At 41.4% G+C, this 17,127-nt stretch overlaps 1 protein-coding gene across 5 annotated transcripts in view; it reads left to right on the top strand.

Annotated features, from left to right (window-relative positions):
• The window catches only part of RERE (arginine-glutamic acid dipeptide repeats), a 416,914-nt gene that overhangs the window by 238,076 nt on the left and 161,711 nt on the right, over nt 1–17,127 (top strand). For all 5 annotated transcript variants that reach the window (XM_061382835.1, XM_061382834.1, XM_061382837.1 and 2 more), the window contains 2 exons: nt 6,023–6,128; nt 7,544–7,640. In XM_061382835.1, coding sequence (XP_061238819.1) covers nt 6,023–6,128; nt 7,544–7,640 — 203 coding nt within the window. The remainder of the gene's footprint in view (nt 1–6,022; nt 6,129–7,543; nt 7,641–17,127) is intronic.

Here is a 17,127-nt window from a genome sequence, read left to right on the forward strand (position 1 = left end):
CCATTATTTGAAATGTGAGCTCCCAAGAACTAATCAGTTAAAATTTTGAAGGAAGAGCTCTGTTGTCTCCAGAAGATTATTTTGACTTTGCAAATTGTTCATTTGATGAATCCACCTTCATATCCTAGTTAGGTTGTCTTTGGCCCTGATCCATCTATCACATCTGATAACAGTGGGGGGGCTAGAATGGCCTGTTTGGAGGGTTCTGGGAGTTCTGATACCTGCCAAGGCCTGGTAGGTGATTGATGGGCAAAGAAGGTCCTTCCTGTGTAATGCAGGTGAGTATGAAGTTATCCTTGTTCCCATTCTGGTTGGAAATAAGGAATATTGAAAAGGGAAACTCTGTAGTTGTCTAATTGGTTATTAGTGAGCGCCTGCCCTTCTCCATCCACCCCATCCCCCCACCCCTGCATTTCTCTTATGTTTTTATATTGTGTGAAAAATTTTCCCAGGAAAAATATGGTCCTAGGAAGGACACAGATTGGCTATTTAAAATAAACAAAAGTACTGTATTAACAATCATGAAAGATCACTAGGAAGGGAAATTGACTTCTTGACCTTGAATCACATATATTTATATTTAGGATGGGCTACTTGTGTGCTGTTAATAGAATGAACCAGTGTCACTTCAGCAGAGCCTCCTGTTTGCCTTTCTGGTCTGGTGTCTGCCTTTTTCTCCAGTGTTTGTCAGTAATCTTACTCTGAATTTTTAATTTCAGTTCTGACTTTTACATTCATTAATTCTAAACCTATTGCCTACCATGCAGAGATCTGGAAATCCTCCCTGTAGAGAGAGAAGTCGCTCAGTCGTGTCTGACTCTGCGACCTCATGGACTGTAGCCTACCAGGCTCCTCTGGCCATGGGATTTTCCAGGCAAGTGTACTGGAGTGGGTTGCCATTTCCTTCAAACGCCTTCCAGTCGAGCTGTCTTTTCTAAACCCGCACGGTGATGAGTTTTGGCTTCTCTTAAACTCTTTATCTCCTTAAATTTACATGCATCCCTCATTTCAAGAAATCCGGGCCAGGTATGTGGACAGATCCCTAATTCAACCCAGAATCGGCCTGTCTCCTTTCCTGCTCAGAGCCACTGAGACTTCACTGTAAGCAGATTGAATGTGCTGCTGTTTGGTGGTTTTCATGCTGGTGCCTCCTACCACCTGGAAGCAGTCAATACATTTCTTACGCCTTAAAGAAAAATTGGTGGAAATACTTCCTTCCAGTGGCCTCTTCTCTGTGTTCAGAAGTATACCCCAGGACACCTTCACTTGAGGGGCTTTTCACTGCTTCCTTCTTCATTCAGCGTTGTGTTAAAATGTCTCATTCATAAGCACTTTGACCTTTATGCAGACTTCCAGAGTCAATGATGAGGCATATTTGTTAGAAATACTTGATATGCTTCTTGAATTGTTGCAAAAGTGAAGAACTTTCCCCCTAATTTGCTGTTTGGTGTGTTTTTGTATTGCTATTAGAAGCATAATTTTGGATCTGTGAAAAGCAAAATTTATAACCAGCCTCTTAATTTAACTTCTCTCTTCATCTGTAAAATAGTGATAGTAACATCCAGCATTTATTGAGAGCCAATCCACTCTACTTATATTCATTTGTTTAATTCTCACAACCTAATGAGTTATAAACTATTATTTTCCCTCATTTTATGTGTGAGAGAACTGAGCCTTGGAGAAGTAATTGGTTTTAAGTCACACAGCACAGTAAGTTGCAAAGCCATGAGTCAAATCCAGGTGGTTTGTGTTGAATCAGATGATCTCCAAGTTCATGCCTACCTTTAATTGTGATTTTGAGCAGGTCTTGGCCTAGTGAAATGGAGAAGGCAATGGCAACCCACTCCAGTACTCTTGCCTGGAAAATCCCATGGGCGGAGGAGTCTGGTAGGCTACAGTCCATGGGGTCGAGAAGAGTCGGACATGACTGAGCAACTTTACTTTCACTTTCCACTTCCATGCACTGGAGAAGGAAATGGCAAGCCACTCCAGTGTTCTTCCCTGGAGAATCCCAGGGACTGGGGAGCCTGGTGAGCTTCCGTCTATGGGGTCGCACAGAGTTGGACACGACTGAAGCGACTTAGCAGCAGCAGTAGCCTAGTGAAAAGGGTAAAGAAGATGGAGATTTCTGGTTGAGCAGTACCCATGGATCTGAGGCAGCTGAGGGAGACAGTCCTGTGCTCTCTACTCCCTTCTGCTCTTCCTCATTGCACAGCATCAGCTTCTGTGGGAAAGGATGTTTTAATTCCTAAGACTCCTGAGGATGGTAGTGTTAGGTAACACCATTGTGTGATACAAAGGAAGCACAAGGGTGCTTTCCCGGTCCTACTTTATCCACTTGGTTTCATCTGGGGAAGAAGTCTACACATAAGCAAATAGGATGGAACCAGACCATGGAATCATCCTGTTCTGTCCCTCACTTGTCAGATGGCAGATGACTCCACCAAGGTCACCCCAGCTGACTAGTGACTGCGGACAGCACCAAAATCCTAGGTTACCTGATTTTAGTCTAGAGTCTTTGAAGCAGCACAGTGCCTCCCTTTATAGACGTTTCATCTTCAACCAGATTCCCAGCCTCTTTAGAAAGATTGTGTCCATTACAGCTATTTACATCCGTTCAGAACTTGTGTTTTACACTGAGCCTGCCTGCCTTTGTTGCGTTCCATCTGTGGAATCCAGAGTTGGAGGCTTTGGTAGCACAATGCCGCCACTCCCTGGTTGTCAGGTAGTATTGCACTGGGAAATCCAGTAAGCTTTCAGCTTCCTTTGTAAAGGCTGATAATAGGAGTAGTAAATCCAAGTGCAAACAGACCAAGAGTGGTAATTCTGTGTGGGCGGAGTCATTAAGTGTGCCTGGGTCAGAAGATAACACAGATATTATACCTCAGAGCATCACCAGAATCACTGGCTTGGTTCTGAAAAAGAGGCATTGTCCGATTGCCCATTGTTAATACTTTTAAAAAGTTATTTCCGTTGCCTTCACATTTTCAAATACCTTATGTTTTTTCTGCATCTTTTGAGATGACAGTGTGGTTTTTGTCTTTTGTTGATGTGGTTGTGTCACGTTGATTCACTTGTGTTTGTTGAACCATCCTTGTGAACCTGGGATGAATCACACTTGGTCGTGGTGTGTGATCTTTCTTATGTGTTGTTGGATTCGGTTGGCTAATATTTTGTTGAGAATTTTTGTGTCTATATTCATCAGAGATATTGGCCTGTAACTTTCTTTTTTGTGGTATCTTTGTCTGGTTTTGATATTCATACATCTTAGATGTGTTGCAGAAATACATAAAAGTATAAATTTTAGAATAGTGTTGCTAGAATCGCTGGTTGATCTGAATTCCTTTGTGCTGTATCAGGTAATTCATTCCTGTGAGTGTTGAAGCATCTGTTAGTAGCTGAGTGGGTAGACATCACTGTCATCTCCTGGAAGAGTCCATACTCTGGAGAAGACCTCACTCTGACAGTTCTCAGCAAAGTTCTTGACGTTTTCTGTGAAGCGCTAGTTGGAGTCACTTACTGTCAGAGGAAACAGTACTCTTTGGGTACCTGTTCAGCTACAGTGTTTTTATGTGTCCTTTTAGGTAGTCCATAATCCTGTTTTACAGAAGGGTAGATGAAAAGAATCTTAGTAATGTGCTCAGAGTCATGTGAAAGGGAAATGATGGAGTGGGGATTTGAACCATGACAGACATCCCTTCACCTCCCTGTGGTCCATGTTCCCAGCACAGCAGTGCTTGAACCAGGGTTTAGTCTTACCATTATGCTTTAGCTTTCCTTGAAAAGGAAACCATCAGACCATTGGTTTTCAACTGGGAGTATTTTATATGGGAAGGGGACGTTTGGCAGTGTTTGAAGACGTTGTGGTTGTCACAGTGAGGAGGGAGGGGCGCTGGCAGTGGCTGGGGGCCGAAGGATGCTGCCTCACATCTAACAGGGTGCCAGGCAGGCTGTGCAGCAGGCTCATCTGGGGCCAGTGTCCGTGGTTCTAGCTCACGAGACCCTGTAGTGAACAGTGTGTTTACTTAAGTGGGTTTATCCCTGAGAACTGCTGCCCAGGCTCAACCCTTCCTCCCCTGGCGTGTCTCCTTCTGTTCCTGGTGCCTGCTCTCGTCTTGGTCTTGCTCTTTACCACCCTGCCTTGGGAAGAAACTGCAGCCGTCGCACTGCTCTCCCACAGCCCAGTGTTTTGGATTTCACTGCCTGTGGCTTTGGTCAGCAGTGCAGATAGAAGACCCCATTTGTTAGAAGCTACCGAAGGCCAAATTCCTGTGAGATTCAGGTTCCTCAGTGTCACACAGAATGCCTTCCTGTGCTGCAGGCAGGTAGACCACGTGCGTGTATCTTATGTGTGTCTTGTGCTTTCTCTATCTTTGTGTCTTTCTTAGATCTCCTCCTTTGCCTAGAAAAAAATTCATTGAAATGTTTCCCATTTTCCCCCAGGTCAGATGTTGCTTCCTCCATAATCCCTTGCTGGAAGTAATTGCTTCTGTCTGTAAACTCCTGTCTATATATAAACTCCTATACTATATGTAACATGTATTCTTTTCATGCAGCCTACTGATTTGTCCACCTTTTCCTACCTGCAGTATAAATAGTATAGAATATAAAAGTACAAAATGGATAAAAACTAAAAAGTACCCATTATGTAGGATTATTCTTTGTATGCAATCTGTTCTACTCAAACTAGTAATGATGCCCTGTATTTGACACAGTTAATTGTGAAAGTAAGAATCTTAGTGTGTATGGTATTTACTTTGGAACAGTGGTTCTTCACATTTGAGTTCAGTCAAGACTTCTGGCAGTTGTTTTCTTTTTTCCTTTCTGGTTCTTCAAATGACTTAGGTATTTTAGCAAAAATAGTTTAGAGCCATCCTGGCTTTTAGTGAAGACTTCATATCTTCTCATTTATTAAACCTGAAGGATCTGACTTCATGAGAGAAAGCTCCTCTGACCTGCTTTAGGCTTTGGCCGTCTCTTTTATAAACATGAAACATTTCTCAATTTTTAGCTCTCATTCATTTCTGACCGTGGACTTGGGATGAGAAGGTAGAGGCTGCTGAGAGGACTGGCATTGCGCTCACCTTGGGGAGGTCTGTTACTGCCCTCAGCTCGGTTGGAGAAGTGTTTTCTGAGGCCCTGGAAGCAGAAGTTTACTGCCATGCTGAGATGCTTCTCGGCCAGGTGCACGGAGGTGGTCCCCTCAAGCACTCCACAGCCTTCAAATGGAAAGAGACAGTATTTGGTCCTTTACTCTTTGGATGAACTAGAAACAAGCTAACTTTCAGGGATAACTTGGTTAAGTATGCCACACACATCTACAGGACCCTGATAATCATCGGACTCTTCCTTATTCATAAATATTTATGTCTAAGGTGTTCTGTTCTCAGGACATTCCAAGATAAATGAGACAGGATCCCCCCCTCCATGGACTCATAGTATCTTCCTCACCAGCTATAGTTTGCTGTGTTCATTGCAATAGAGCAATAAATGACAGAAAAAGGGAGGGAGGATATAATTCAGTCTGGGTGATTGGCAGTCCTTGAAGAGATCTGTTAGGTCTTGCTGGGTAAATTCTTTCTGATTTATTGCCCTTAATGGCCTTGACAGTGTGCTGAAAACAGTTTATAAATATTTGCAAAACAATTAAATCTTAAGGTAGAAAAAGTATGTATTCATGTAGTACTACGTACATAGTTAATGTTAAATTAAAAAAAAAGTAACACTGAATGAATTAGTTAATTAAACTGGGGAGATGCATAGATTCAGGTTTGGTTTCCTTTGTTTCCTGAAATAAGTTACTTTGAGGGATAGAGTCATAAGGGTATTTTGGCTGGGATTTTTCAAAATGTAAAAATTGACCTCATAATTAACTTGTCCATATTTTTGTGGTGCTGGTGGTAATTGTATGTCCCCTCCTCTGCCTGTCCGCCTGTTCCCAGGGGCTTTTGATCATGGGTGTGGTATGCGCCTGTGGGCGCCTGCAGTCCTGTTCCTAATGCTGTTAGATTTTCCTTTTCAGAGTAAGAGGGACCATCTACTCATGAACGTCAAATGGTACTACCGTCAGTCTGAAGTCCCAGATTCTGTGTACCAGCATTTGGTTCAGGATCGACATAATGAAAATGGTAAATATCTCCTTCTGGTTTGACTCTTACACTTTCTTAGCTTTGGCAAAGTTCTTTCTAAGAACATTCATTAAATAGAGATAACCACTGTCCAAAATTTTCACTGAAAAAGCATTTTATAAAGACTTTACTGGAGTGTTCACTTTTTTGTTGAGTTCTTTACTGCTTCTGCCTTAAAAGAGAAGCAAACTGATCATGTGCAGGTAACATCTTCTCCTTGAACTTGGAGTAAAGATACATTTTCAGAAATAAAAGTAGCTTCGTCTTCTTATTCCTTTTTCTCACCTAATGTTGAACTAATGACACTTATAATCCTATAGAATTGCTTTTTGTTTCTTTTAAATAACTGTATTTTTGAACTTCTCTGAATTCAGGGTTGTGAACTTCAGTTTTCGAAGCAGAGCTTTCCTGAGTATTTTGAAATTTAGTTTGAGTATTGACTTTTAGAACAGTAGGAAGGTAGTTCAGAGCATCTTTTATTTTTTTCTTCCACTTGCATTGTAGTTTCTACCCAATAACTTTATTGGCATATGAGTGTACATATGTAATATATACATATGTAGTGTACATATGAATGTACATTACATAAGTGTACATTCCATTTATTCAGATGTGTAATAGCTTCTTTTCATTGACTTCTTGTTTTGAAAGGTGCTAGGCCTCATTCTAGCTGATTGATATTTGTTACCCATTATTTATATGCTTTAGGGGTTATCACTCCCCACTTCTGGATGAGGAAATCAGGGCTCAGAGAGGCTAAGAGAGTTGACGAGACTTCCTGTCTTCTGGAGGCCCCAGGGCAGGGGTCCAGCTCTATGGCCCTTATATCTGTAGTCGTCTCACTCCTTCACACTGCTTTGGGAGATGAGTTTTGAGTCAACAAACCAGTGGTCAAAAACAGTTTTCTACCCCCCCCCTTTTTTTTTTAAATTAAGGTCACATTAGAAGTCAAGCCTGAGTGTAATAATATGCAAACAGCTTTGAAGAATAATAGTCTTCTATGTTTTACCATTTTTTTTTCTTTTTTGAAACTTAAAAGTTCTGTTAAAGCAGTTAAATGATGATTCTTTTTTAAATATAGTTTAGCAATAGATCAGTAACATTTTTTTTAGTGGTTAGCAAGTTGCTAAAGTATGATAGTTGTTTCTTTTCCCTTCTTTCATTTTGTGCTTAAGCATTTCAGCAAATGGTGGGGACTTAACGGGCAAAAACACATTCGACAGGACACTTTTTCCTTTTACTCCTGCTGTATGTTATTCCTCTTCTTAGTTTTGCTGACCAGGACTGGTTATTTATTGTGCTTTTTATAATAGAAGTTGAACCTGAAAGAAAAATTTTGTAGAATTTTCCTATTTTGGGAAACTCAGTTATAATGTTCTCCTAATTAATTTTTTCTTATTTTCTTTTTTGGACAGATTCTGGAAGAGAACTTGTCATTACAGACCCAGTTATCAAGAACCGAGAGCTCTTCATTTCCGATTACGTTGACACTTACCACGCCGCTGCCCTCAGGTAAGCACCCAAGATGCGTGATCCTTCTGTGGAGGAGAAGTCATCAAGCATGCAGGTAGAGAGTCTGAGCTGTCCGGATCTCATCTGATATCGTAATACCAGTCACACTCTATGCGTTGTCTCAGCAAGCTGGCACTCGGCGTGAACTTTGTGGATTGTTGGGGTCTCAGAGGTGGCCTCTGTCTTCACTAATCTGGGTGAAGGGAAAATCTATATTTTTTTCTTCCTTCCTTCCTTCCTCCCCCACCCCCTGTAGTTATGTATTTTATTTCTTTGAAAATTTATTGCTGAATTACTTAGAGTGAGGTGTTACACAGATTGGGCTTCCCTGGTGGCTCAAATGGTAAAGAATCTGCCTGCAATGCAGGAGACCCATGTTTAATACCTGGGTTGGGAAGATCCTCTGGAGGAGGAAATGGCTACCCACTCCAGTATTCTTGGCTGGAGAATCCCATGGACAGAGGATCCTGGCGGGCTACAGTCCATGGGGTCACAAAGAGTCGGACATGACTGATTATTATATAGATTGTTGCCTGAAGATTCAATCTCTGCCACTAGAAAAGTTTTAGTTGCTTACTTGTGTCCGACTCTCTGCGATCCCAAGGACTATAGCCTGCCAGACTCCTCTGTCCATGGGATTCTCCAGGCAAGAATACTGGAACGGGTTGCCATTTCCTCCTCCAGGGGATCTTCCCCATCAAGGGATAGAACCCACATTTCTTGTGTCTCCTGCATTTTGGAAGGCAGATTCTTTACCACTGTGCCACCTGGAAAGCCCATTACTTGGGAATGGGGAAAGCATATTGAAGATTTTATTCTGAGGTAACGTTGCTGCTAGTCTTAAAGTCTTCGGTAATAATGCCAAAAAAGTGACCATAAGCTTCATACCTTTTGTTATTTTCTGTCCCTTTCAAGAAAAAGATACCTATTTATTCTGGTATATTTTGTTTATGAGATGGAGACTTGGGGCTTCTTAAGTGGTAAAGGAATAAGACAAGAGATTTTATTATACATTTTCCCCCATTGGAAATAACAAAAATGGTGAAAGAACCACTTTCTTTGTTTAAGAATACAGTTTAAAAACAAATCATAGGGATTTGCTGGCATTTAGCTACAATGAGATAGAGTGATTTCTCTATTATATTGCTCAGATGGTATTCAGCAGAACCATCTGGAGCCTCTTGTGTAAAGCTGCGTAGCTCGAGCCAGTTATTTCAAGGCAAAGTGTAGCAACTTTTAACACAGGGCAGGTTTGGGCAAACTTTTTTGGTCATATAGTCTTGCATGGTCTCTAATTGCAGCTACTCAGCTCAGCCATCGTAGTACAAAAGCCAGAGGCAATGCGTAAATAAGTGAGATGGCTGTGTGCCAGTAAAACTTTACTTGTGAACACTGAGGTCTGAATTTCATTTAATTTCCACATGTCAGGAGATGCAAGTCTTCTCTGACTTAATTTGTAGCCATTTAAAAATGGAAAAACCATTCTTAGATCTCAGGCTGTACAAGAGCAGGTGGTAGACCAGCTTTGGATTGCAGACTGTAGTCTGCCAGCCCCTGCTGTAAGGAAAGGCGTGTATGGGGTTAGATTTGGCTTCTTACAGAACTTGAGATACATTTGGAGAATTCCTGTAGTGTTTTATAAATTTCTTTCAAAATTCCCCCAAGCTTTTCATGTCTTCTTGGGGGTGGTTTTCCAATCTTAAACTTGCATGCTGAACAAAGTGAATTAATGGAAGGTTGGACAGATTGACGGAACCATTGAATTGTCAGCTAAGACAAGTGGATTGATCCTGGGATAATTTCTTACCTGTTTTACATGCTTCCCACCCCCACACCCCCTTCTTATTTCATTGATTCAGGTGAATGATTTTTAATCAATTTAGAGTTTAAGTAAACATGTGAGATAAGTTACTCTGGTTATTCAATGGATTTTTATATATTTGCTCACAGCAAATTTATTTGAAAATTTATCAAAGACTGATAGATCTGTATAGTCATTTTATACTATTTAGCATTTTTAGATGGAGAAGAAAATGGCAACCCACTCCAGTATTCTTGCCTGGAGAATCCCATGGATGGAGGAGCCTGGTGGGCTACAGTCCACGGGGTCCAAAGAGTCGTTCCAGATAATTTTAGGTAGACCCAGATGAATGAACTTTGACTCAGTTTATAATCAGTATCTTCTGTAATTGTGTATGTCATCGTCTCTTCAGTGGCCACCGAAGAGCTGGAGTGCTATTGTGGTGATTCCTTATCTCCTTTTCACTGTGTATGTGACTAGAACCCTTATTGATTAGCTTTTTTTTCTCATGTGGCATTTTCCTTTAAAGAGGTTATGAGGTGGTTTTATAAAACTGTCATTTTAAATTTGATTTTTGTCTGCTTCAAACAGAGCATCTCTTGGGTGACTTGACAGTTGGGTTTTTTTCCCCAAGGACACCAGATGAATGTGAGCATCACCACATGGTTACTGGTGATCTGGTCTAGTAGCTGCTCTGTAACCCTTGTGGGTGTGTTGACATTTGTCTGCATCTGGGGCTCATCTGGGGGTTCTTGCTTTTGCTTAATAATCCTGGTTTGCAGTGGCAGAGTGCTCACCATAGGATCATCTCTGATAAAAGTAGAGTTGAATAGCAGTGCCCCCAGGAATCTCTATTCCTTTTCTCTTCACTAAAGCTAGATTACTTTAATTTTAAAGTATGGGGGTGGGAGTTAGGCTTTCATTTTTTAATTCCAATTCTTCATTCACCGTTTGTCCATTGAAAGAATTTTTTTTCATTCTCCACAGGTAAAAAGTAGTACTGCCAAAAATAAACTTCAATTTTGAAAGAGGACAAATAAAATAGTCCATAGGCACATGAAAGAGGATCAAATGAATGTACTGAAAAAACCATGGAGGACAAAAAAGAAAGAAAAAGAACGATAGTGCTTACTTAGCACCATTCTTCTCAGAGATCAAAGTGCTCAGTTGTGTGGATTCTTTGGGCTCACAGAGCCTCTGAGGGGGCTCTGGCCCTTCCATTCACTCAGGAGGAAACCGATGTATAACTTTCTCTTTCAAGCTGGTGCTGGGGTTGGGCTGTAAAGGCCCAGAGAGCTTTGTCCTTTCACCATCACAAATCAAAAGGAAAACAGAACTCCTAGGCAGCCTCTCTGTATAAATGGAGCCTGTAGCATTCCCCCCATACCCCCTGCCAACCGGATTTATTCCCAGAAGAGATGGTGGGATCTTCACTGTAGTAGAAATCGGAGTTGAATTTGCCCAGCATTATTGCTGTGCTGCTGACCTTGGCTATCCCCCATTCCTACCTTTGGGGCTAAGTTTGTACAACTGTTTATTTTCTTTTCTTCTTTACGTTGATCAATAACCAGGTAGTAATACTTAGTTAGTAGTTTTTTTGAGTTCTCCTTACTCCCGGGTGTGTATTTTTGGCTGACACTGGTGTGATAGGAAAAGAGCCAAATGGAAATTAGGAGACTTCAGCTTGAATCCTGGCTCTGCTCCCTGGTTTCATGACGAAGGTCACATTTGTTAACCTTAGTGCCTTCTTTTTAACAAACTTAAAAAAAAAGTCATATGATTAAGTGACAGAACCGTGAACTGCTTCTGTATCCAGGAAGGTACAGAGCATGAAGAAGCCTCTTGCAGAGTATCTCATACTCAGTAACCAGAGTAGTGCTCATGAATCTGAATTGGCTTCTTAAAGGCATAAAGGGAAGAAAATAAAAAGTGAAATAAAGTACAATTCTGTTCTTGGTGGTACAGTTACTTCATTTCCCTGTGGCCTCTGGCATGACTTGAGTGGATTCTCAGACCACTTCAGGCATGGGGAGAAGTGTTCAGCCCCAGGAGCCATCTCCAGATGTTCTGAGAATCAGCAGATTAGCTAGATTAAGCTAAATAAAAAAATGTAGCTTGCAGTTTGTTTGCTATTATAGGTTTTTTTTTTTTTTTTTTTTTGCCCTAAGGATAATATTTTATTGACATCAAAGGATCAAGAGTGATTGTTTTGTGATTGGATTATGAACATGTGACCCAGACAACATTTTCAGGTCACTTGTAACAGAAGATTCTCAAGTATTGATAGAGGAGGGCAGACAGGAGGTCACAGCTGTGTCATCAGCTTGAGAGCTATTTTCCAGCCTTCTGATTATCTGTGTCCTATTGGGAAAAAAATATCCAAGGTAGGTCAGGTTGTCATCTAACCTAGGAATTCACTGTCATAAGAATATGTTTTAGAGTGAATTTTCTGGAAGCCCTGGACCAAGAAACCTTAAATTATGTCTTTTGGGCTTCTGATTGCCCCCTTTTCAACCCAAATCAAATTATCTGCTTACTTTGTTATGGGCAGCTGGAATCACATGTGTGTAGTAATTGAAACGGATTAATGACATCATGGTATATAGTTCCTCAGCCCTTCCTTAGAATTTGCAAAGTTCCTTTAGCTCCTGCAAGTTCCCTCAGGGCTCTCACGAAGCCTCAGAGCTCTTAGTGTTGCAACTTAAGACTCATTTTCCAGCTTCAGTCCACAGTTCTTTTTGTATGTGAAATGACTGACCTACAGCATTTTTATTGTTTTTATTGTTCTGTCTGTACATGCTTAGAACTTCATTAGATACCATAACTTGCTAACCATTGCTTTCTTTATTCATCCATCATTTAACACGTTATTGAGCTACTTATAGTGGGAGGGCTCTGTAGGTGCAGGGAATACCTCACTGAATAGTATGCTGTCTCTGTCCTTGAACACGTCATAGTCTTTTAAAAATTCTATTGTTGGGAGCTACTTTTGGACACAAAGAAAAGTTACAAATACTGAATTTCCATGTATCTCTCTCCCAGTCTTCATTTGTGTTAGCATCTTATGTAATTACAGTATAGTTATCAGAACCAAGAAATAGCATTGGAACAATGCCATTGAGTCAAAGACCTTACTTGGTTTTCATGGTCGCCTTACTTCATTTGAGTTGCTAGAAACAAAAGACCATAGACTGGGTGGCTTATAAACAAGAGAAATTTCATTCTCAGAGTTTTGGAGGCTAGAGGTTCCAGGTGTGTGTGTTTGTGTCTGAGGCTGCCCGTATGTGTGAGTTCTGGTGAGCACCTGGCTCTGGTGTGCAGACTGCTGGCTTCTCCCTGTGTCTTCATGTGGCCCAGAGCAGAGGGCGTGGTCTGACTAGCACCACGAGGTTCCTCGTACCCTCCCCTTTTCTTTTTTATTTTTGCCATTGCTCACTGCATGTGTGACCTTAGTTCCCCAACCAGGAATCAAACCCACGCCCCCTGAAGTGAAAGCAGAGTCTTAACCAGGGAGGTCCCTCTCCTCCCATTTACCGGTAACTTCTTTCTTCTACAGTGAAACACTCAGCTCTTATTTTTTAAAAATATATTTATATTTGCTTATTTTTATCCAATTCTTTGATATACTTAGTTTCAGAATTTGTTACCCATGCACCTGTGAGGAACAAATTTATTGACTGCATCTTAGTCTTTAGTCTTATGTACAATCCCTGGGGGTCACAAAGAGTCAGACATTTCTGAGTGACTAACACACTTTTCCACATAGTGTATATTATGGACAAGAGCCTGTTTTCTCAAATTATTCAGGTCAGTTCTGTTTTTCATAGCTCCCTAGGTGTGCTTGTATTATTTATTTATGGTATAGCTAGGTTCACCTTTGTTAGACTTTCATTCCAACTTTGGTTCCTCTTCTTTGATTTGAGCTGTTTAGTTTTTGGGTGAGGGAGGGTTTGTGAACTATTGCTGTGCCTCCACAGTTCAGAGCTGTAAGAAGATCCAGCCTTAAGCCCCACTGCCATGTTCCCATTCCCCATTTCTTCCCTCTTGCCTACCTACCTGGTATAGATAACTTTTCCCTTTACCTCTTAGTTTATCCTTCTTGTATTTTCTTTTCACAGATAAGCAAGTACATGTCTGTCTTCTTGTACCTTCTTTCTTACGTGAAGAATAGCATACTCTTTTTGCACTTTGCTTTCTTTCTCTTCGTGGTTCTAGAAATTGCTCCATGGCAGTTTAATCAGCTCACTCTTTTTCACAGCTGTGTAGCATTCCACTGTGTGGCTGTGCTGTGGTTTATTCACCTGCTGTCTTGTGTGTGTAGGCATGTAGGTTGTTTCCAAGATGTTTCAATTATAAATGATGCTGCAATGAGTATCCTTGTGCATATGTGATTCCTTATTATTGGATGAGTATCTTCAGGGTGGATTCCTAGGAAAGGGGTTGCTGAATTGAAAAGTTTATGTATGTATGTTTCCCGCCCTGAGAGCGTATACCAATTTGCATTTCCTCCAACAATGTCCAGGCTTTCAGTTTCCCAACAGAATGTGTTATGTTATTTTAAAAACTTTTGCCTGTCTGATTGATAGATGAGAAATAGTATCTTAGTGTTGTTCTACTTTACTTTGCTAACAGTGAGTGAGTTTGAGCATTTTTTCATTTCAAAGGATATTTTTGTCTATATTTCTATGAATTATCTGTTCATGTCTTTTCTGTGGGTTTTTATCTTTGTCTCCCCCTTTCTAAAAGTTCTTAATATGCCTGTTGCAGGTATTTTCTCCTACTTCTGTCAGTTTTCTTTTAATTTTATCATTTTAAAAATTATGCAAAGCTTATTTCTGTTTAGTCAGACTTAGCAGTCTTTTCTTTCATTCCCTCAGGACTTTGAGTCAAGGTTAGAAAGTACTTACTTACACCATTTTTTCTTTTTTTGGGGGGGCGGTGGGGGAGCTGTGTCAGGTCTTTGTTGCTTCTCTAGTTGCAGTTCGGGGCTTGGTCGCCCTGTGGCAGGTGGGATCATAGTTCCCTGTGCAGAGATTGAACCTGCATTCGCTGCCCTGGAAGGCGGATTCTTCACCTGTGGACCACCAGGGAAGCCCCTTACCCCACGTTTTATAGAGGCATTCTCCCTGACTGACCCACCCAGTACCGTTTACTGTCTTTACCTCAGTGGTTTGAGATGCCCCCTTATTTCCAGTATGTATTCTGGACTTGCTGTTCTGTTTCCTACTGTCTGTTTATGCGCTGGTGCTGCGCTCTTAATTACAGAGGCTTTATGTGTGTGCTCAGTCATGTCTAACTCTTTGCAGCCTATGGACCACGGCCCGCCAGGCTCCTCTGTCCATGGGATTCTTCCAGCAAGAATTCTGGTGTGGGTTGCCCTGCCCCTCTCCGGGGGATCTTCCTGACTCAGGGACTGAACCCACATTTCCTGTGTTGCCTGCACTGCAGGTGGATCCTTTACCACTGAACCACAGGGGAAGCCCACAGAGGCTTTATAGTATGTTTTAAAAGTTTGGAAAAATGCTATATTGAAGTTTCCTATCCATGAATAGGGGATATTTTCCCATTTGTTTGTCTTTACTTTTGTGTCTTTAAGGAGTATTTAAGAAGATTTCTTAAACACTTAAGACAATTAAATTTTAAAAGTGGCGAGGCAGAGAGGATTTACTGGCAGCAGTGTTGTATATTGTTGTATTTAGAGCAACCACTGAAATTGTTGAACCATGGTTCAACAGAATGTGAACTGTGAACTTCCAGATGTTCAACCTGGATTTAGAAAAGGCAGAGGAACCAGAGATCAAGTTACCAACATCCACTGGATCATAGAAAAAGCAAGAGAGTTCCAGAAAAACATCTGCTTTATTGACTACACCAAAGCCTTTGGCTGTGGATCAAAACAAACTGTGGAAAATTCTTCAAAGAGCTCAGAATACCAGACCACCTTACCTGCCTCCTGAGAAATCTGTATGCAGGTCAAGAAGGAACAGTTAGAACTGGACATGGAACAATAGATTTGTTCCAAATCGGGAAAGGAGTACGTCAAGGCTATATGTTGTCACCCTGCTTATTTAACTTATATGTAGAGTACATCATGCAAAATGCCAGGCTGGATGAAGCACAAGCTGGAATCAAGATTGCTGGGAGAAGTATCAACAACCTCAGATATGCAGATGATAACCACCCTTATGACAGAAAGTGAAGAAGAACTAAAGAGCCTGTTGATGAAACTGAAAGAACAGAGTGAAAAGCTGGGCTAAGACTCAAAAAAATGATCTTCAAAAAACAAAGATCATGGCATCTGGTCCCATCACTTCATGGCAAATAGATGAGGAAACAATGGAAATAGTTTCCATTTCCGTGGAAATAGATGGGGAAACTTTATTCTCTTGGGCTTCAAAATCACTGCACATGGTGACTGCAGCTATGAAATTAAAAGACACTAGCTCCTAGGGAGAAAAGCTATGACCAACCTAAACAGCATATTAAAAAGCAGAGACATTACTTTGCTGACAAAGGTCCACCTAGTCAAAGCTATAGTTTTTCCAGTAGTCATGTATGGATGTGAGAGTTGGACCATAAAGAAAGCTGAGCATTGAAGAATTGATGCTTTTGAACTGTGGTGTTGGAGAAGACTCTTGAGAGTCCCTTGGACAGCAAGGAGATCCAACCAGTCCATCCTAAAGGATATCAGTCCTGAATTTTGGAAGGACTGACACTGAAGCTGAAACTCCAATACTTTGGCCACCTGATGCAAAGAACTGGCTCATTGGAAAAGAGCCTGATGCTGGGAAAGATTGAAGGCAGGAGGAGAAGGGGACGACAGAGGATGAGATGGTTGGATGGCATCACTGACTCCATGGACATGAGTTTGAGCAAGTTCTGGGAGTTGGTGATGAACAGAGAATCCTGGCATGCTGCAGTCCATGGGGTCGCAAAGAGTCAGACATGACTGAGCGACTGAACTGACTGTAAAACTGTATAGAGCGATACTGTCAGAACACTGTATCAAGATGGAATCTAGAAAACCTTCATATAACCCATACAGGAAGGCAAAGGAAACGGAAGAACTAGAAACAGAAAAGAAACCTAAAAAAGAAAAAAATTCTATGCCTGTGCAACACACATGATAATCCCTCTGTCTCACAATCTTTTTCCCCCTCATTTTTGGTCAAGAGTGGCAGTGAGAACTGTAAACAAACGTGCTGCTCTGAGCTGTCTGTGGGAGCTGGTCGGCCTTTCTCTCCATGAGTTTCTCTGAGGTTTGCATATCTGGGCTGTATGAAGACTTGCTCAATTCTGGGTGTAGTTTGAGGGAATGAATTTCTGGCTAGGGTTTCCATTTGTTTCTCTGCTTGTATGAGGAGGTTCTCTCTTCTTTTTTATCCCCTTCAGATGGCCCTCTCCCACTAGCCACACAGAGCTGTCTAGGTGGTCTGGTGCTCAGGGCATACCTGTGGGGCATCACAGCAAAGCACTTACCAAGCAAGTCTTTCCCAGGAAGCTCTTGTTGCTGCTGAACAGAAGGACCCTCAAACATGATGCTTCCCTGTCTTTAGAAGCATCATGTTAGATATGGGGAATGCAGGACTGAGGAGGCTGTGAAAGCAACTGTTTCAGCAGGGTGGGTGTGATGGCAATTTTCTCCTAGCAGTCTCTCTGCCTCCATTTCACAAACACTGTCAAATA

This window comes from Bos javanicus, chromosome 16 (assembly GCF_032452875.1).
Source record: "Bos javanicus breed banteng chromosome 16, ARS-OSU_banteng_1.0, whole genome shotgun sequence".
Taxonomy (NCBI): Eukaryota; Metazoa; Chordata; class Mammalia; order Artiodactyla; family Bovidae; genus Bos; species Bos javanicus.